General features: G+C 41.4%; 1 protein-coding gene across 4 annotated transcripts in view; it reads left to right on the top strand.

The window, feature by feature from the left end:
* TDP1 (tyrosyl-DNA phosphodiesterase 1) overlaps positions 1-22,080 on the top strand; it is a 201,683-nt gene that overhangs the window by 25,773 nt on the left and 153,830 nt on the right. For all 4 annotated transcript variants that reach the window (XM_019518667.1, XM_019518670.1, XM_019518668.1 and 1 more), the window contains 5 exons: positions 8,055-8,225; positions 11,581-11,659; positions 12,866-13,051; positions 14,912-14,960; positions 16,728-16,794. In XM_019518667.1, coding sequence (XP_019374212.1) covers positions 8,055-8,225; positions 11,581-11,659; positions 12,866-13,051; positions 14,912-14,960; positions 16,728-16,794 — 552 coding nt within the window. The remainder of the gene's footprint in view (positions 1-8,054; positions 8,226-11,580; positions 11,660-12,865; positions 13,052-14,911; positions 14,961-16,727; positions 16,795-22,080) is intronic.

The following is a 22,080-nucleotide window of genomic DNA, read 5'->3' as shown; positions in this document are numbered from 1 at the left end:
TGAGGCCGCTGTGGTGTGGGAGGGAGTGGGGCAGGGGAAGGCCCTGCCCAGCTGGAATGGGGCAGGGCATGGGATAGAGCCGCAGCTTGTCCAGGGGTAGGGGTTGGAGGGAGGAGCAGTGGCTTCCACTGCTGCATGCGAGCCAGGAGGGCATGGGGGGCGGGTGGGCTACCTCTGCGGGCTGGGGCTGCACTCGGGGCAGGCGATGGCGGCTCTGGGAGCAGGGGCTATAGTGAATTTTGGGGTGGCTGCAGCCCACGAAACCACTCCTCCAAGCGCCGCTGCTGCCTACCCACAGCCTGGCTCAGCCCCTGCCAGAAAGAGCCTGGTGCAGCCCTGGCTCCAGCCCACAGTGGCAGCCCACCCTGCCCAGTACGCAGATGCAGGGGCACACTCCCCACCATGCCCTCCCGGCGTGTGCAGAGTGGCAGGAGCCACCACACCCCCAGGATGAGCCTCAGCTCCATCCTGTGTCCTGCATTGCCCCAGCTGGGCAGTGCCTACCCCAGCGCCATCCCCCTTTCTCCCCTGTTGCCCCTTCCACGACAACAGACTTACCAGCTAGACCCTGCCACCCTCCGTGCTGCCGGGCTGTGCTCCTGGCTGCCTGCATGCGCAGGACATTTATTGGCCACATCAGACAAAAAATGCTGATTACCAATATTCTCAATTGTCCTCATATCGGTGCTGATCCATATGGGACCAAAGTATCAGTGCACCTCTAGTTTTCTCCTACTTGTTTTAACTGTGTTGGCTAGGAAGTGCTACATCAAAACTTATATATATTTTTTTGTGACTGACAAGTATTTATTTTTTCTTGTGACTGCCAACTTTGTTAGCTGCATTCTAATCAAACAAATGGATCATGTCCTCACTTGCATCTGTACAACTGTATTGAACTTACAAGATTCCTGCATTAGTGCACAAGAACATAAAAATCACAGGTTGATTTCATACCTCAGTAGAGTCGACTGATACCCCAGTTGGTCATTTCCAGATCAGATTTGATATGTTTACAGTGGTCTGCAGATTTTGTCTGCTTACATGTATGCAGTAGGCCAAAATTATAAAATGTGGGTGCCTAAAGCTAAACACCTCCATCCATAATTAGGTATCTGACTGAATAAAGTATTTTTCACAGGCACAGAACTTGCATGTCTCCCATTTTTGTGAGAAATGCAGTTCCAGCACCCTTTTGAAAATTGCAGAAATGATTTTAGTGCCTAGATGTGACACTGGAAAATTTTGGCTTACTGTATGTTCATATTTGTACACTGTGACCCTAGACCATCATAATATGTTGTTTTAAGGGCTGTTTTTTTACACTAGCATTGCATTTTAACAATTGTGGTTTTTCTCAAATGTTTATTTTAATAAATAAGAGTTCTTTTTTCTTAGGATCCCATTCTTCAATTGCTGAAGCTCTGGAATTCCATCTGTTTTTAGAGCCAGTTTTTCAAACCGGTCTAGGAATCTAAAGATGCCAAGAGGCACCAGCTGGGTTTTTCTTTTTCAGTAGGTTAGGTGCCTTCTTGATGCCTTTGAAAGTCTCACTAATGTATGTCTTCTGCCTAAGATGCATGAAAACAAACTTTGATCTTAGTTTCTTCAGGTAAAAGTCCCCATTTGGAACAGATTGGAGATGCCTGGCTTTACATCTTACACCATGATAGTTCTTATGCTTCTGTTCCTAGTACTGTGCAGTGACCTGCCTTAGTGCATTGCATTCAGGGAGTTGTTAAGTTTGCTTTCTGTGTGCAGACTAGCAAGTGTGTGATCATATTTTCCAGCTTGAAAGCTAGTGGAGAAAGCCCTAACCTTTGTGGGACAGTAGAAATGCACTTAATGACACGACTGTCAATGCTATAGTGGATATTTCAGAAAATTGGCTGCCTAGGATATTCATCATTGTGGGTTTACTTACTTTCTTTGAACCTTAAATGTAGGAAATGTAGCAAAACAGAGATATTCTTGGTTGTAACTGGTTTTGGTTTGATTGTTTTTTTTTAATTAGCAGTATTGTGGTATGTGCTGTACAAATTAGGGCAGAAGATGGCTGTTTCCCTGAAGTGCTCAGCTAGAATTATGTAATAATAAGTGTATATATAATAAATCTCCCCCTACTATACGCCATGACTGGCCAATCCATGATATACGTGTCTCAAGTGACATGGTGTCACGGGATGGGGTCTCCAAGGATGGCTGAGATAGCCTAGGGTCCTTCGACTGTGCCAGTTTGGCCCGATGGGCACCCTCTTTTCTCGTCCGCCACATCTTGATGTAAATATAGGGAGGCTGCCTTCATGTCCAGTTGGACATGGTCCTGATGGACTTCCCTGAACCCCATGGGTCCCCAGATCCCTCGTGGATCCTGTTTCAAAAAAGAGGTTTCGGGGCACCCCAGCCTTATGGGTTATATGCATGGCTCCAAACCACCCCTTTACCATGCCCCTAGCCTTGCAGGTGGTATTGCCATTGTTTCTCCCAGGCCTTGCCACAGCTTGGCCCCTTGTCCTCACTGGGCTGTCCCGCAGCCCTGTCTCTGCGCCCCTTGGCACTGGGCTCTCTACAGCCCTGCCTCTGTTTCTGCGCCCTCTCTGGTGCCGGGGTCTGTGCACCCCAAATACCATGCCCTCTCTGGTGCCGGGGTCCCCCACACTACAGTGCCCCCTCCCCCCCCCATGAGGCCTCCTCCTTCCCCAATAGCCTCACCCAAACCACCGGTTGGTATGAAACAGCAAACAAAACATATGCCCCTGAGCTAGAACATAACACAAGTTCCAAGTGTGCTCCATCCCTTTATAAGAATCAACTTTGCCCCTGGTATTACCAGAAGCTAGACTAGTCCTCAGGCCTCTTCCCATAGCTCCTTCTAGGAGTGCTCCTTCCTGCTTGGCTGCTGGCAGTGAACTGCCTCCTCTAGTTCTAGCCTGGGTTTTATATGGGCCCATGGCCCTGCCCCTTCTGGTCAGCTGTCCAAGTACAGCTGCAGACTAATTTGCTCTCTAGCCAGTTGCCCTGGTATCCTGCACCTGGGCTTCTGTCTGTCTCTGTGGGCTCTCCCCAGGCAGCTTCCGCTCTTCTAGGAGCAGGCACCTTAGTGCCCTGCGACACATGGGTAGCTTCTGTGTGTGGCATGTGGCAGATGGAGGAGGGAACAGGGAACACAGTGGCAGATAAGGCAGGGATCAGAAAGCAAAGCAACAGATCGGGCAAGGGAAGGAGATCAGAATGGTACTTGGGGAGCATGTGGGATCTACTTTGTGGCACAACTGCCTGAAAGGCTGGCCCCCACTGTCCTAGGAGATGAATTGAGCATTGATTTTAATAACAGAAATTCTTCCAGGGAGGAAGGATTTAAGAAGGCCCTGTGTATTATTTCTACTTCAGTAACTATGAATCAGTGGGGGTGAACCTGTCTAGATCAGCTGGAGCCAACAAATAGGCTCAACATCCTCCCTGAGTGCCAATCTGATCTCCCTTTCCCTTCCCCATACCCCCATGCCCAATCTGCTGCATTGATTTCTGCTTCCTGCTCTGCACTCCCTCCCCAGTCTGCTGCTTGGTTTTCCACTTCCTGCCTTATCTGTTGTGGTGCTGCTTGTCCTCTCCCTGGTCTGCCACTTGTGGCATGTGCTGCAGGTTGGCCACCCCTGTCCTAGGAGACTACTTCACTGTACCCTTTTTAATAGCTTAAGGCAGGAGGGACAAAGATGCAGCCTGTGGGCCAGTTCTAGCTTGTAGAGCCATATCATCTGATCCACAGTGCTGCCAAGTGCATTCAACATGCATTGACCCCAGCCCCACATGCCACATGTAGTATGTGGAGCCAGTCTGGCACAGGTTGCATGTGGCATAGGGTCAGTCTGGGACATGTTCTACACATGGCGTTTGTGTGTTAAATCTGGGGCCAGTCCAAATTAGGCCCATAGACTGGAACTACGTGCCAGATCCAGTATGCAGGGCTGGTCTGGCATAGGCGCCACATACAGCACCTGCCTCATACCAGGCTGCATTTGATGTGTGTGACTGGAGCTGTTGCACATGTGCAACTGGCACACAATGGCCATTGTGCACCTGGACCAGCCCCATGAACTGAATCCAGTACATGGGGCCCCTGACTTAAGAAGTCCTAACAAACTCATCACATATGTGAAAGATAGTGGAAGGAAAGGGAGAGTTGCCATTATAATGCTTTGTTTTTTTAACCCTCGGTTCCTCTTTGTCAGCTCTCCACAGCAGACTAAGAAAGAGGTAAACCATTTTTAAAAATAGGTTTAAAAAACTGCTCTTTTTATTGGATATTCAGTTTTCATTACCAGTAGGCACCCCAAGGTTTTAGCTGTCTACCTCACTGAAGGAAAATCCTATTAGTACTTGAGAGATAGCAGGAAGATAACTAATAACTTATTATTTTAAAATATTTCTCTCTTTTTTAAATATCTGATTTTTAATGCTCTCAGCTGTTTGGTCTTTTTCTGCCAGTTGGATTTTACAGAGAGCTGAGCAGGCATGAAACTGATGTTTTGGGGTTTCTGACAATTTACCTTACTTGTCAATTATTAAAGAAAAACGTTTTAGTTATCAGAACTTCATGTCTCTCACAGCATGTGAAAACTTTGATATCTAATTGCCTCAACATACCTGATCCCCAATACAATGGCTCATTCAAAGATTGAAGAATTCTGGGTTATTGGAGGCAATAGATATCTTTTTAGAATCATCTTTAGCTTCTCAAGCTCTGGTTACTATAGCTACAGTAATGTGAGATTGGAAGGGCTATCTCCATGGTGGATTGAAACGTCATTATGATTCATGTCAGTCTATCCAGAATGGAGATAAAATACTGAAGTTAGTTTACCATTTGTCACTGGGGGAAAACAAGACCCAAGCCTGTTTTGTTCTTACAGAAACAAGTGGTTGCCTCATTCTATTTTGTTTATTGGTAGGATGGGGAATCAGCTATAAATAACACTGCTAATCTCTTTCCCTAAAGAAAAAATTACACTTTGGAAGACAGCCTTGCTAAGAAAGGAACAACTTTGTGTGTGTGAAGTAACTAGCAGACTTTAAACACAATAAAGCCATCTTCACTCAAATGTAATTTAGCTCTTGTTTCACTATGGGTAATATGCTGTCTGTTTATTGTGTAATGTAGCTATTATATTGTTTCTGAATTTGAAAGGCATATCCCGTGTTTGCAATGTCAATGCCCGTTCAATTCTACAACATAATATTTTACTTTTGACTTTCTTTTAACTGCCACTAGGAAACTGGAATGGCCCTGTACTGCAGGATTAAACAGTTGGTACAAGGCATTTATCATTTCCTTTTTCTTTAAGAATTTAATGTATTCTTTATATTATAGTAGTGCCTGATCAGGATTTGGGGCCCTGTTATATTAGATGAACATTTAGAAAGACTGTCTGTCCCATATAACTTAAAATGGTTACCCCTTTCCCATCCCATAAGCCTTGAAAAAAGCTGGGGGAAAGGAACGTAACATATAAGTAAAGTGACTACGTTGAGTCCATGAAAAACTGTGTATGCAGGTGGTGTCAGGTCACAGAAAGATAGGGCTAGATGAGTTCTCAAAGTATTATATAATCCAAGTCAGCATTTTTTCAACCTGTGGGTCATGACCCATAAGTGGATAACAAAAATATAAGAAAGGGTTGCAAACCAGCTTGAAAAATGGATCAACAAACTTTAAAAAACAGATTTCCCTTTAAAGGAGAAAGTGTGGGAATATGGGCTTTCTCTTGCAGGCTGGCAGAATTCCAGCCTGCGAGGGGCTGTTTGGGGCTCCCCCTGTCCCACATGCTGGGGTCTAGAGGTGGGGGGCAGCAGGTCAGAATTGAGGGGCACTGGGGAGGACTGGCCATTGATGCTTACAAATGGTACAAAAAAGGTTGAGAACCACCGATCTAAGTGATCTCTAACTTGATCTTTCCCTATTCTAGGCTGTTTATCTCTTCCCCTGTCCTTGCTATTAAGAGCGCTTGTTATCTAATAGTTAATATCTTCTGCAAAGACAAAAAAAAAAAAAAAGGCAGTAAACATTTCAGCTTTCTCTGTCATTAGATTCCCCTCCTATTTCAGTAAGGGACCTACACTTCCTTCCTTAAGTGTTCCTCTTACTTCTGACACACAGAAGGCTTCTTTGTTGCCTCTTCTGTCCCTTGTCAGCTGTCAGCCAAGCTAGTCTCCTCCTTTGCTTCCTATCCTTTCTTCAAATTGGGGTAGCCTGTACTTGTTGCTTAAATAACGTCTCTCTAAAGCACAACCAGCTGCCCTGGACTATATCTTGCTTTAGGCATGTCTCCCATGGGATCCCGCCCCACCAGTTGCCTGATTCTGTTAATCTCAAGTCTAGTGTTTTGTTTGTGTTTTTATTGTGCTGCTCTCCTACCTTCTGTCCTTTCCATAGGATCATGAATGCTGTTGCCCACGTTTCTACCTTCAGTTCTTCCCTATTAGTAGTAGCAAAGCAAGAAGAGCTCTTCCTCTCCCTCCTAGTTAGTTTCTCCACCATCTTTACCAAAAACTGTCTCTGTGCACTGCTGTATTTCCCTTTGTTGAGATCTCATGGTAACTAAAGTTCAGCACACGAACCATGTTCTGTGGTTTGGATGTTTTGGTTGGTTAGTTCAAAAATACCTAGTAATTTTTGTTGTTGTTGTCATCTTCCTCTTTTGGTGGTCTGTAGTAGATACCTGCCGTAACATCACTCTTGCTATTTTCTCTTTTTGCTGTAACCCAGAAACTTGGAACAGGTTTCCTTCCTACATTTGTTTTGAGATACCAAAAGTATGTGTTTTTTAATGTACAAGGCAACACCGGTTCCTTCCCCCACAACCTGTCCTTCCTGAACAGTTTTGATCATGAATTCCCTTGCCATCTTGTTTTTCCAGTTACATCATAATTCCATATCTGTAGTAGGATTTCAGTTTTGTTGGCATATTACCCATACTACTTGCATTAATATATACACATCTTAAATGACTAATTGATTGGCTTGTTTCCATCTTATAACCTGGTTAATACTTCCCATACTACTTCCATCATACATTGCTTTTATCTGTGTCATCTGGCTCTTTACTTAGCTGTAGGCTTTTGTCTCTATTCCTCTGTGCACCTAGTTTAAAGGTCCTCCTCCTCCTTTTGGCTGCTTTTAGTAACTTGGTAAAATAAAGTCTGGCTGTTAATTGTCATTTTTTTTATGACAGAAGCAGCTGAGCTTGATATGAAATAGATTTGTAGTTGAACTTGATATGAAGCAGGGCAAGAGAGCAAGAGGTATAGGGAACTAGAAAGGGAAGGAAGTGGAGGGTGAGAAGTACACTGGGAAAGCATCAGAGTTAGAACTGCTAAAAGATTGCAGCAGTAGGGAAGAGACAGGACTGAAGAGGACTACTAACCATGTCAAGAAGACTTTTTAAAAAGGGAAAATATCGAGAGGTCAAGTTTTAGACATTACTGATATCAAAATGGTAAAAGAAGAGTGCCACGAGTGGCAGTCCTTGACTTAAGCCTCCCTGCCTTTGGACTTCAAGACATTTCAGTCCTGGTTCATTGCACTGCCTGTCACTTCTCAAACTGGCAGATAGATAATACTTTACTGCGTGTTATTTTCTGTTTATAGTGAAAATCCTCGTTATAAGAATTGAATTTAAAAACTGGAACTCGGGTCCTGTGTTTTGCTCTAAGTGGACAAATTGCTGCATGGTCCCTGCTCTGAGAGACGGGTAGTATTCCAAGAAGTTTATAATCAATAATATTTTTGTTGCTTCATTTTGACCAAGTAATAAACCTTGTTCTTCAGACTCCATAAAAAATATTAGCTTTTACGATTATCTGAAATATGAGCTGAGATGACTGCATGTTTGCAAAGTTTATTGTAGCTGTTCATTTTATTATGGATAAATAACCAGAACCATCTCAGATCCAAACTATTTCTGTCCCAGGTTCTGCATGGAGCCCTTGGTCCGCTTTTCTTTCAGTAATTGAATAATAATGGTGACTCAAAAGTATGTTCCATTTCTATTTTTCAGAATATGGTTAAGTCCTCTATATCCAAGGCTACCTTCAGGAACTCCTGGTTCTTCCGGTGAATCTGTAACCAATTTTAAGTCTGACTTAATAAACTACTTGGTATCTTACAATTCTCCATCTCTCAAAGAGTGGGTGGATATAATCCAGGAACACGATCTTTCAGAGACAAAGTATGTATACCTTTAATGTCTGTACCTTCATGCTTTCTCCAGAAGTTCAGCATTTCTGTGCTGTTAGGATTTACTAACTCACGCGGTTTTTTTGTTCATCCTGGCTCATGGCATTCTTAATCCAAAATGTTTAGACACAAGTGCCTTTAAATTAGGCATATGCATAAATGGCATGCATAACTCGAATAAAAGGGATTATCTCCATCTCCCATTCAAATCATAGAAGTAACTAGTATTGAAATGTTGGTTTTAATAGGCAGAATAGCCTGTTTCTACCTGAAGCGAATTGCTAATGAGTAAGTAGCATAGGAGCTGATGAGCCATAGTATAGTTTCTGATTTGAAGAATGACTCAGCATTTTTCCATTTATTTTGTAATTAAGAATTGTGTAATATATTCTGGTAAAATTTACCTCGTGTGAAATAAAACTTCCAATTTACACATTACAGCACATATATATGTATAGGGCTGAATTCTCTGCTGATGTAAATAAGCACAATTTGTCTGACTGCTGCAGACTTTCACCTTTTTAGTCAAATAGAGTTACTTTAGAAAAAGCTATGGACACTAGGGGTGTGCGAAGTGGGCCCTATTCGATTCAGATTGGTCCTGAATCAGGGACAGCATTCGACTTGTTGATTCTTCCAAATCTGAAGAGTCAATGCTGATTCGGAGAATCAGCAATTCGGACGTAGACACAGCTTTAAAAGCTTTTTCTACATACCTTGAGGTAGCGGGTGTGGCTTGTGATTGCTGCGATGCTGGGATGGATGGAGCATCCCACAGGAGTGCAGGGAGGCCATCCATGTGCTTGGTGGTGAACCCAGAAGTGGACTGGAAGTACCAGATTAGCCATGGAAGGTCCTGGGTGCCCCCCACCAGACCCAGGAGGCACCAGTCACTGAGCCGGGTCGCATGGGAGTGCTCCCAGGGGAACCGGAAGTGCTTCTGGTCCACTTCTGGGTCTGCTGCTGGGCACGCTGGGGAGCCACCTGTGCTTCTGTGGGATGCTCCATACACCCCAGCATCGCAGCGCTCGTGAGCCTCCTGCTACCTAGAGGTATGTAGAAAAAAACATTTCAAGCTATCTCTGTCTGAATTGACAAATCTCTCTGAATCGATTTGGAGGGTCCCAATTTGATTCGGAGAGATTAAAGGGTCCTCTGTTTCGATTTGGATTTGGAGATTCAGCCACCGAATTGGGCTGAATCTCTACTGAATCAAATCAGGGACTGAAACTTTGCGCAGCCCTAATGGACACTAACAAAAATTGTTGCATTGGAATTTTGTGCAAAACATAATAATACCAGCTACATATTTTATAACTAATAGAGGTAAACCGATATATCATTCCATATTGGACTGGCACCGATAAAAGGAAAATTAACATTATTGGCAATCAGCTTTTTTTGGCTGGTGTAGCAAGTAATGTCACTGATAAATGCTACATGTATGTGCACAGTTGCAGCGTGCACAGTTGCAGCATGCACACGGCCAGGAATGCAGCTCGGCAGCTTGGCAATCAGTGTCTGGCCGGTAATTCTGTGGTGGGAAGGGGTGTGGGGTGGGGGTAGATTATGCCCGCAGGGTGAGGGAAGGAGTAGGGCAGGGGTAGGCGCTGCCTAGCCAGGACAGTTAATGCTATCCCTTCAGGAGTGGGGCAGAGCTGCAGGCAGCTTGTCCAGGGCCCATGGGGAGGAGGGGCGGCTCCCCTCCACTGTGCACACCCCTAGGGGAGGCATGTGGGCATGTGCCCCCCAGATTTGTGTATGGGGGGAAGATGGCTGTGGGCTTGGGGCCAGGGGCCGTGCTGGCCTCTTTAGCAGGGGGGCTGCACTTGGCGCAGGTGGTGACATTGAGAGAGGTGGCTACAGCCACCCCAGAAATTTCCTGTAACTACCCCATAGCCCCCTATCCCAGTGCTGATGCTGCCCACCCTGCCCCGAGCGCAGTCCTAGCCCAGCCCCCCACCTCTGGGAAGAGGCCGGTACAGCCCTTGGCCTTGAGCTTGCAGCAGGCAGCCCGCCCTTGCCCTGTCCACAAACCTGGGAGGGCACTTGCCTCCCATGCCTCCTCCAAGCGTGTGCACAGTGGTAAGGATCCACCCTCCCCCCACCCCTGTCCCCTGGTTGAACCGCTTGTGTCTCTACCCTGCACCCTGCCGCAGGGTCACATTCACCATCCTGGTTGGGCAGTGCCTGCTGCCGCTGCCCCACTCTCTTTCTCACCAGTAGGGGCCTCAATCTGCCTCCCATAACAGCCTCCTGTTCCCCCTCGCCCCCAACAGATATACCAGCTGGGAGCTGCTCTCCAAGCTGATGGGCTGCATATCGACTATTGGATCAGCGTTGGCCTATATGGCTGGTTAATAATCAGCCATTGGTATCGGCCAAAAACATCTTTATCAGTGCACCCCAATTACTAAGATATTTTAGTTAGAACAGTAGGTTCTTGTTTTCATGTAGGTTATACAAAGCTTTGGAGATTTTATTTAAAGTATTACTTTTTTTTTTTTTTTTTTAAAGAACTGGAAAATTTAATCTAGGATGCAGATCAGCATTGCCAAGTAATGTATTATGTATTTTTTTTAAATGGTAATCTCAAGTCATTGGACCCTAAAACTAGTTGTAAAAGTTTACTTGAAATGTAAAATAGACAATAACTAATTTTTACAATGTCATAGAAGCTGGAAGATAATGTAAACTGTGTTGGAGGTAGTGAGAACAGCCTTACAGGAGAGAGAGAAACCTTGTCTGCTTCATTACATGAAATAGAAATATGTAGGAAAGGGATTTGTAGTAGTAGTGGTAACAAGATTGCTTTCTAAAGAAGACAAGGAACAAACCTCTAACTTTGGAAGAAAGAAAAAAGGTAATGATAAAAATAGCCTAATGGCATATGGCAGTCAAACAGTGAATAAGAAATATACAATAGAAGATAATATTGATTTAAGATCGAACCTTCCTGTTTTATATTGTTAATCATGTTAATATTGTTTGTATTTATGTATACTTTTGGCAGCACATATCTCATACCATGTTGATAAAATAACTTTAAATTGAACTCATTGTTGATCTCTACAAGGTAAATTTGCCAACTTCACTGTTGCAGAAACTGTTATGTTCCTGTCTTTACTAATCATCATGATTTTAAGATTCAAATATGAAATGGAAGGTGATATTTTAGCCTAAAAAGTACCATATTTCTACTCTCTGTTCATAATACAATCCTAGTAATTCTCTTTCTTGATATATTATTTTGTCCCCCTGCCTCACTTTTATCTGCTTATTTGGCCAGTAAAATTCAAATCCTAAACTCTTTTGTTTATTATATGAGAATATTATCTGTTATACAGAGTATATCTGATTGGATCAACCCCAGGAAGATACCAAGGCTCTCAAAAAGAAAAATGGGGCCACTTTAGGCTTAGAAAGGTACTAGAATTTTTATTACCACTTTTTCTCTTATTTTTTTCCTTTTTTATTATAAGCAGCTTTTGTGGGGGAGGAGGGGAAGGTATTTTCTGCTGCCCTCTGTGACCTTTAATGTTACTATAAACTATTTAATGCCTTTATTCCAATGTACACTTGAGTGTTACATTCAGGAATGGTGTCTTTCTTGGCAAGATTAATATTTCATTTGAACCAATTCCTCTGCCCTGTATCCTGGATATCAGTAATCTGCTCCCCAGATAAACTTTTCTCTTTCACTAAAATGGCTTCTGATTTGCCGTTCACTTACCTGCATATAAGAGGTCAGATAAAGTACAGAGTGCACAGTTCACTGCTTTGGTATTGCCTTTGGGAGCTAAGACTGTTTTCCAGAGATGACAGATCAGAAGCCATTTTAGTGGAAGATAAATGATGTAAACTGGATTACTGAAAGTAAAATGCAAATTGTTGCAGTAGTTCCTATTAGACTGGCTTTTGTTTATCTCATTTGTCAAAGACCAGGAGAAAACATTAAGGTTGAGCATGTATAATTTGTTTGAGATTTAAAAATGGAGGTTAGCAAATATAATGGGACAGAGTAAGCAAACCTTAGTTAATTTCAAATATTGACTTGTATTATAACTGATAGGGACTGATCAATGTTTCTAAATCCCTTTGTAAATAATTTATTAAATCATATTTTTAAAACATCATATAAGGTCTTTAAATTATGAATTACTTTAAGCTACTCTAATTATTAAGCTTCCTCCTAAATTTATTCAAAAGTGCAAGAAGGTCTGTTGGTAAATGTACACATGTTCAAAATTAAGAAGGTGCACATGCTATCTCTTTGTATGGCAAGTGGTAATTTTTGCCTGCTGCCCAATTTTATTTGTCTTGGTACAGAAATTCTAATGCTTTTCCATATGAATTACCTTCCCTTCAGATCTACCATAGGTTGTACCTTTTTTTAAGGAAAACTGTGTAATGTGCAGATTTTGAGCTTGTCTTGCTTCCCATGAAAAAGAAGCAATAGTTTGCAAAAGCTGAATGTGTTAATCAAAGTGATTAATTCTTCCTTTTCACTAATGGCAAATAGATTGTCTAATATAGAGTATTATAGAGGAACTTAGATAGTGAACTTGGTCAAAATTTTAAGTAGCTTGGCATATTGGAGTCTTACAAAGTGTTTTAATTTTTCCCAAATAGCTTTTGAAAGATCATGCATCACCAGTGCCAGCCCAAGAATCTTGGCCTGTAATAGGACAGTTTTCAAGTATTGGATCTATGGGAGCTGACCAGTCCAAATGGCTGTGTTCGGAATTTCAGGAGAGCCTAGTTGCTTTAGGCAACAGAACGAAGACTCTAGCGAGACAAGACATTCCAGTCCATTTGGTATGGTTTTTAGATGGTGATAGAGTATGTTTACCCACTGGCTTTTTGTTTGCTCATTTGTTTATTTTCAACGTTCAGAGTAGGATGGTAGTCAAGTTTCATTATTGTCATCAGTTTGCCATGACTTCTGGAAAAAGTTAGCCAAGATTTTCCACTTGACATTGCCAAAGTGGAAGAATTTTTTTTCTCCTCCAGTTATTTTAACATTAGCTTTATAATTTTGTATGTTTTTTTAATTAAACCCCCCCAACATTGGAATTGGTTCATTTACCGATCTCAGCTTATGATTCTCCAATGGCTTTTATGGCAAACATGAGAAGTTGGCGGCTATCAGAAGATAAGAACAGAAAGTTATTCTTAACTTCTCATAAAGCATGTTACATAATGTTGTTGGAAAAGGACTACAGCATCTCATGCCAGTGGAAACTGTATTTTAGAAATGGGTAATTCTCTAGGTACACAGTTTATATGAGGACCTAAGATCTTTTTCCAATTCATAAGTTTTTTTTTCTTCTCTTATTAAATAGAGATAATTGCTATGCAATTAGCATTTAAACTATCTACATAGTTTTGTTTTCTTAAAACCTATATATATATATTTTTTTTTGCTAGGGTAGGGAAAGTGTGGTGTGGTATGTAGGTATGATAGTTGTAAGCTAATTAAGAGTTATCAGCAGGGGGCAAGCATCAGCCAAGTTATGTTATAAAACTTGCTTGAGTTGCCAGCAGCAATAACTTTTTTGAAACCAAGTGACCTTGCCAAAAAAGACAGAATTGTGAAATAATTCTAAAAGAGAAAAATAGAGATCCTAACCCAAATATCTAGTTCCAGCTAGTTAGAAAAAAAGTCATCTCCACTAGCTATCACTACCTGCTGAAGAGACTGCTGGGGGACAGCTCCTGAAGAGAGAAAATAACTATGGCTGCTTGCAGAGGTTTTTTTTTTTTTTTAAAGTGGCACTTTATTTTGAACTTGGCTTGCCCCCATGCTGAGTCCACCACCTGGCCAGAAGAGGCAGTGCCTTAGCTGAACCCAGTTCACCCAACATCTGTATAGACCAGGCACTTTAGTGGGGCTTTTTTGGCACTTTTATCTAATAGCTGATTGAATCAGCTTTAGCTAAAAGCACTAAAAAGCCCTGCTGAAGTGCCTGATCTATACAGATACTGCAGAGCTGGGTTGAAATAATGCGCTTCTGCTTGCGTTGTTTTTTTAATGTCTGCAAGCAGCCTTAATGTCTTCTTCCAGTCTGTCGTCTTTATTAATGAGTAAAATCAGAGATGGGGGAAAAAATTCCTAAAATCTTGTCTCTGTGGACAAGTTAATGCAGATTAGCTAGTGCGTTGTAAGTTCATACCTTAGTTTATTGAACACCAACCTCCCCATGTAAATAATCCCTTAGAAACAAACAAAATAAAAAGTCATGTAAATTAGATATTGGGAGGATAGAATTTTTAGTCAGGGAAGCATGCAGTATGAACTGAAACATGTTTGAAATCCCTATGCCTTTGAACCTTCAATTTCAGAGAGTCAGTGGCAGTAAAAGAGAACTAACAGAATAAATGTTCAGTGTATGTTGCTTCATGGCTAATTTTCTATGTTGTCTTATTTTGGTTTTAATGAAACCGAAACGTTTTTTATTCTGATAAGACACAATATTTAATATGGCACTAAAGTCTTTTTCTGTAGTTTTCTTGGAAAACTGCGTTTATTCCAGATTGAGAATTTCTGAGAATTTTCATTGTCCCTAAGATAGTAGCATCAGATGTCTGAAATTGGCAACACTTTTTTAACAGAGCTGTAGTATTGCATCTCTAACACTGTTTTAAGTTAATAATTGTTTGTGTTGTATTTTTTAGGTTTATCCTACTGTGGACAATGTGAGGCAAAGTTTGGAAGGATACCCCGGTAAACAAATTAATGGAAAAATAATTCTGTATTTTATAATTTTTGTGACAATGATACATGTGAACTCGTGTGTAAATGTTTCAGTGACTGGTGATGCTGTTGCTGAATGAACCTGAAAGTTACTTGTGTAGGTGTTCTAAGCGTTATCATAGAGTCCTGGTTTGTTTTTTTTGGAGTGCTGACCCAACAGGGCAATTGCCTGACTCTGAACAAGAAAGTTTTACAGGTATTGGCCTGAAAATTAAAATAGTCTTAGTCCAGTTTGTAGGTCACTATCAAAGCGCTATTCCTGGTCACAGCTCTAACTTAGTGATGCGTGAGCTTTGGCTGCAAACCAGAAGATGTTTGTGTTTATGCAGAGTTTTTCTCTTCATTACATTTTTGCAACAAAGCTGTTAGAAGGCTTACTTTGCATTCAGCCACAATGTAGATGCTGCATGTAATGAAAAATAATATACTTGTCTAGGAAGTGGCAGTGGGAACCCAGGTGATGCTTTAATATTCCATGATTTACAGTTGGTCAGTTCATTCTTCTCATATTTCCATTCCTGAAATCAATGTGCATGTATAAAAGTTTGGCATAGGCCAAGAAAGTAATCTTAAAGTTTTGTATCTGATACACTAAGGCCAATAGTTTCAAAAATGGTTCTCTCAAGCTATTTTTATGAACTCACAGATGACTTCCTCAGTTGTCCCTGTTTCTGTGTGGTATAAGTTGAAGTGTATATGGGCTATTTCTGTTATTGGCAAGATTGGCTATACAGGATCAAGGAGTTCTTATCCATTTTCTGGAGGTCCTTTCTCTGAACTGAGTCGTGGTTGGACAACTGTAAACTGAGTCAAGTATAGATGTAGTTATGATGCTTCTTGTAAATGTTTATTTTAATATATGAACCTAATACTGTATTGGAGAGAGAAAAATCAATTATTGTTTTACTGTGTATTATAAATAAAAATCATGGTAAAACTGATGCTTTGTCTCCTAATTTGAAAAATGTCATTAGTGTCTGTTACAGTAAGATAAAATTGTGTGAAATTATTCAGATACCATGATTCTTTATTTAGTAGAGTGTTGGTATATGACCTTATGGCCTTTATTCAGGTGAATAGTCCAATTTGATTCCAGTAGACAGTGGCAGCCCACATACGAATAAAGGTTTTGGGGACTTCATTAACCTTTAGGTTTGTAACGCCCAAGATGGATTACTACTTGCTGTACTCTTCTGGATTTCCTTCATTCTGATCAGTTTTTAGAAAAATGGTCATTAAAAACCTCAACCAGAGATCAACTTAGCCATATGCAGTTTCATAAAAATACTCGCTTTTTGTAAATATAGTAGTTACTGATTTGAAGCTTTCTTTATTTCTTGTATCTTATGTAAGTGAATAATAGGTGTCCATCCATGATTATATAACATGGATCTATCTGGCTTACTAAGGAAAAAAGTTCACAGTTGTATCTTTAAAGGAAAGATTGAATTGTGAACCATTAAGTCTGATTTATTTCTACCTCTTTCTGGTGTTAAATGCATTACATAAAATATGGGGATTGGTATTTAAGTATTTTATTCTGACAAGACAAACCACTTAATATCACAGGAGTTTTTCCTTGTTTTCTGGAGGGACATTTTATGCTGCTAATGGAAATAATATATTCTTCTACGCCCTCACAATTTACTTAAAATGTGTTTTAGTGACACTTGCAAAATGTCTTTCAAAAAGACAAAAGCTAGAATTTTATAATGCTGTTTTTCTTTTATTTTTTAGCTGGTGGCTCACTTCCCTACAGTATGCAAACAGCACAGAAACAACTTTGGCTGCATTCCTATTTCCAGTAAGTATTTTCTATTTCTTTGCCATCAACTTACATTTATTTTCAAACTATGTATGATTAAAGTTTCCTACTGTATTCTCTTATAATGTTGAATGCAAATTTAGGCAAGCTGGTCATAAGCATGGGTGGATTTTAAACTCAGTAAATAACTAATCTACTTTCAAATCTTTTGGGGATTTTTGTATACCACATACAAAATCAGCATTTAACTTGTAAGAAGAACTTGCAGAATTTCATAGAATCCAGTTCAGGACTTCTTTGATCAATTTCAGTATTAAAAATAAGTCACTGCTTACATTTTCTTTCTCTGAGTCAAGAAATACTGTTTCTTTCTCTGGGGCTGTGCTTCTTTTGTTCATCATCTCCATCTTCTTAGCTTCTGAACAGGAGTTTCCTGCTATTGAACCCCACTTGTCCTTGTTGATTCTCGTCTCATTACCACTGTGCTGCAGCTAGGTTGCAAGAGTTGTCATCAGGAAGTTGGTAATACCATCTATTAAGGTTCACCAAAGTTTCCCATTAACAGCTTCCATTTTCAATTGTCTTACATGTTTGTTAGACTTGTCAGACCTGAACTGGTTGGGAAGGCCAATATTTTGCATGCTGAACATGACCCCTAGGCTAAATAGTTCGGAAATGTTCAAGAAAGTGGCTTATCTGTTTTGGAGAACTAGAGTAGGGGAAAGTGTTTTGCCCAAGTTATAAAAATAAATTCTGTTACCCTTTTGTTTGAAACACTGTAGCACCCCCATCCCTTGGAACAAAGTCTTAAAATCTGCCAGACTAGTAGCCTTTCTTCAAGGATTTGCCTTTTGCCATCCCTAGGGAAACCTAGTTAGGTTTGACCAAGCGGGAGGAAAACTGAAAGATTGCTGTTTGTATGTGCTCATTCCATAAGGATTCTGCCTGTATCAGGCACGCTGCAGCAGGGGGCTTGGCAGGATCTCCTCTGCAATTCTTGGTATGGGTCTTTCTTTTAATGGAGAATAAACTTAGTCAAGGAACTTTGGGAGTGGGGAGGAGACTTTTTACAAAGGGGGAAGAATGAATGGCTGGGCAAAGAGACTGGGACTGAAAATCAGGACAATGAGGATGCAAATATGGAGGAGGGGGGATGGATATGGCAGGGAGAAAGCTAGGACTTGGTGCTCAAAGAGATTGGGGCAAGATACTGGGGGATGGGGAGAGCAGAGGATGGAACTCACTATATGAAGAATCCATGGAGAGAGAATTGAGATGGGAACTGTTGGACCGGGGATTGTAGACATGCATATAAAGGATGTAACTAGACTGGAGGGGAGGAAAAACTGATAAGGATCCAGGAGGAGGAGCCTAGAACTTTGTGGTGGGACAAGATAACTGGAATTAGGATGAGAAACTTCAGGAATGGAGAGGGGTAAGGAGAATGTGATAAGCCAGATGAGAAGTATCTGATGAGTACCTGATCAGATGAGAGGTAGATGACAAACAGGACAGTTAGTATGTGATGGGAGACGGGGTCAAGCTTTGGGGAAGAGGAGGGGCACAAGGATATTTCAGTCCTTTCTAGGCTTTGCAGTAAAATCCAAGATTCCAGTCTGGCTGTTATCCTACTGTAAAATGTACTGGCAACATATCTCACTTCTGTCTACCCCAGGTCTTTATACAGGATTGGAATTTATTGTTGCTTTGGCTTATTCTGTTGGGTCAAGTGGGAGAGGTTTTGATCCTGTCAAGGACGGTGGGGATCAATATCGTGCCATATTATGTTCCAACCCCCAGGTCCTTCTCTGCAGTGCTGCAGCCTAGTTATTTATTCTCCAGTCTGTATTTGTGCATGTAGTTATTACATCCCAAGTACTGGACTTTGCATTTGTCCGTGTTGCTTCTCATGTAACTGATTGTAGACCATTTCTCCACTCTACCTTGGATCCTAGTTCTGCCCTCAGGGGAGTCTGCAACTCCATCCAATTTGGTGTCATCCACAAATTTGCTAAGCATGTGCTTGATCCCATCATGTAAATCATTAATGGAGATGTTGAACAATACTGGACCCAAAACAGACCACAGGGAAACCCCACTTGTTAGCTTCTCCCGGCTAGACATTGAGCCACTGATAACAACTACTAGTTAAACACAGGGATCCACCTTGTGGTACTTTCATCTAGTCTGTATTTCCTTAGCTTGTTGGTAAGAATGTTATGTGAGAGCGTGTCAGAAGCCTTGCTAAAGTCAAGTTATATTGCATCCACTGTTCTCTCTCCTTTCAAAGAACCTATCACCTTATCATAGAAGGAAATCAGGTTGGTCAGGCATGATTTGCTTTTGGTGAATCCGTGCTGGCTGTTCCTAATCATCATCATCTCCTTCACTTTCACCTTCACAATAGATTCCTTGAAAATTTGGTCCTTGATCTTTCTAGGGGTTCAGGTCATCTTGACCAGTCTGTAATTTCTTTCTTTCCTTTCTGATGGACACTATATTTACCCTTTTTCCAAACATCTGGGACTTCACATGACCTTCACCAGGTCTCAGAGAATAGCTATAATTCTGCAATTACATCAGCCAGTTCTGTCAGAACCCTTGGGTGCTTCCCAGCTGGCCCTGCCAACATGAAGACTTCCCTAAGTAATCCTTAACCTGTTCTACTATTCCAGCCTGTTTGTCTCCTTCTCTGTCCTTGCCAACAGCTGCACTCATCATCTGGTAGCTGCCCCTATTTGTGAAGACGGAAGTTAAAAAGGCATTAAATACTTCAGCCTTCCCTACATCATACTTGGGAGCTGAGAACAGAGCATGAAGCCAAACATGCAGAAAATGAAGACCCTACAATATGTAGGGCCTGGGGAGAGTTTGGCTTGTGTAGAGGACTTAGGGTTCTGGGGTCATTCCAAGGTGAGACTAGAGCGGTTAATTACATATATACCCTTGTTAATTCAGCAATAGTGGGAGTTTCATCAGTGACTTCATTGAGACCACAGTTTTACCTGAATTCTTTGAGGAAAGGCTTGAGGAAAGGTTGTGGGGAAAGAGAGCTAGGTTTCTGATCCAAGTTAGAGCTTTCTTTTTCCTCCTGACATCTTTCATTCCTTCTCATGAGGAGTATGTTATTACAACAGTTCAATTTTAATTAAAAAAATACTTTGATACAACATTTAAGGGTAGTTAAATTTGGAATATATCTAAGAATGTCACTGTCATGGTGGGATTCCATATTGTGTCCGAGTTGGTTCAAATCAAATGCCAGTTTGTAAGTGAGAGAGAGAGAGAGGCTTGGCTGGCCCTTCCACCTTGGTTCTGTCAGTGAAGTTGCATCATTCCAGTTCATCGGTATAGTGAGAGTTCTGGAACTGGAATGCTGTTTTAAGTCCGATGCATGAAACAGAATGCTAACTCATGCTCCTATGTCACAAAGATAGGGGTGAATAAGGAGGAAGCTATGATCATTTGCTTTGATCATTATAGGAAGGACTTATGACTCAGAAAGGAGCAAACTCAAATAAGACAGCATTTTTGCATAGCCATTTTTGATTGCATTTACACAATCCATTTGATTGCAAAACATTTTTCATTTGGCTTCATTACTTTAACTCTTACCGTATATTTGCAGATTGTGTTTGCTGAAAGTGTGTCCATAATGCAGGGAAAGCAGCAGTTTTTAAATAAGTGTTTGTGTGTCTACTTTTTTTAATGCAAGTGTTGTGTAACCTCAGACAGCTTAAAGTAACACCAATTTAAAAATAAAAAGTTGCATCTTGTGTGCACTTAGATGTTGCAAAATTTCTCACTCGTTAACATTTTATAGCTCCATTGGCAGGAATGCTGTAGAGAACGTTCATGTAAACAGACTGCTATCTTTTTAAGTACCAAGGTATTTAACTCCTGGCTTTTGTGGAAGGAGATATGGAGGGTTCTTGCTCTTTAGAATATAAAAGAAACAAACCTGACAAAGCTGGCTGAGGTAAAAACTTCTATAAATAGGACTAGCACAGGCTAATCTTGTTTTACTTTCATATATACTTCAGCAAAAGTTCTCACCATAGTTGTCTTCTGAGACATGTAAAAGAGCACTATTTGGTATGGTTAGGCATTACATTTGTACTGAGAGAAATGCTTTTCTGCTGGCACAAAAAGAGAGCATATAGCCATGGGGGGGGTGGGGGCTGTTGTTTTTGTTTTTCTTGGAAGAGAACTGGCTCTTTCATGGAAGAAAGAGTACTTTCAACCAGAAAGATCTCTCTTCTGTGAAGTCAAACTGAGCTGCTGTATGTTTCTCCTGCATCTTCCACAAACCAGTGACCGTAGTCTGTGGAAGGCTCAGGGACATATCCCTGTGGCTTGACTCATCCTAGGTAGTGGGAAAAATTAGCTGCAACTTGCCCCCTGAGCCTTCCACTTCTATAGGGAAGACCTCGGTTTGTCCAAGCATTAGAGAGATTTCCCAGCCACTTGACTCAACCCAGGGATGTGGAGGATTTGCAGTTCCTCCCACAACCTTCTCCAGTTCAGGGTCACCCCAGTCAGGTGAAGGTTTCAGGTGCACTTCCCTGAAGCTGTCATGGACCCAGTGACAAGGGCTGAGAACGTTTAGCCTTGGTTTGCCTACAGGGAAGATGTGGCAGTAGCAGGCTGGAATGCCTGTACACTCCTGTAGGCAGGATTTATAGTACTGCAGGTTTCCCAGAAAACTCATTCCAAAGAAATTGCTTTTCAATGTGTTGTATTAACAACTTGTATTCAAGATAGAATTTAAATGCTCAAATGTTGGTAGTTAAACTTAGTTTAAATATGTACCATATACTCCTTATTTGTATTTGCATTTAAACTACTGATGACCTACATGCATTAGTGATTGTCTTGTTACTTAATGTTTGCTTCTTATTATTCACCGGAACTTTGAGACAATCATATTCACTTGCCCTGATGCCTAGGATTCTGTGCTGGGTTTTGTGCTAGTTCTGTTTATTCTGGAACCTCTGTTGAATTTGAAAAGTATTGTGCGATAGGGCTGTGCAAAATTTTGCTCACTGTTTTGTTTCAACGGTATTTTGACTTGTTTTGAGCTCAAAAGAATGGAATTGAAACGAAACAAAGGGCTTTGAAGCAGCCTCGAAACGAAACGAGGGCAGTCGAAACGTTTTGAAATGTTTCGAGTTTCGAAGCTGAAGCTGGGCTTGCCTGCAGGGAAACAAAGTGTGGGGGGAGACACAGCGAAGGCGTGTCTTAATACACACGCTGCAGAAGAAGCTGCTGCAGGAGAGGAAAGAAAGTCATTATAGACTCCAAGATGAACATGGGCCGACAATG

The sequence above is a fragment of the Gavialis gangeticus genome, unplaced genomic scaffold (assembly GCF_001723915.1).
Source record: "Gavialis gangeticus isolate Ggan-Ray unplaced genomic scaffold, GavGan_comp1, whole genome shotgun sequence".
Lineage (NCBI taxonomy): Eukaryota > Metazoa > Chordata > Crocodylia > Gavialidae > Gavialis > Gavialis gangeticus.
Note: the sequence above shows the minus strand (reverse complement) of the source record. Positions and strands in the feature narration are given on the sequence as shown.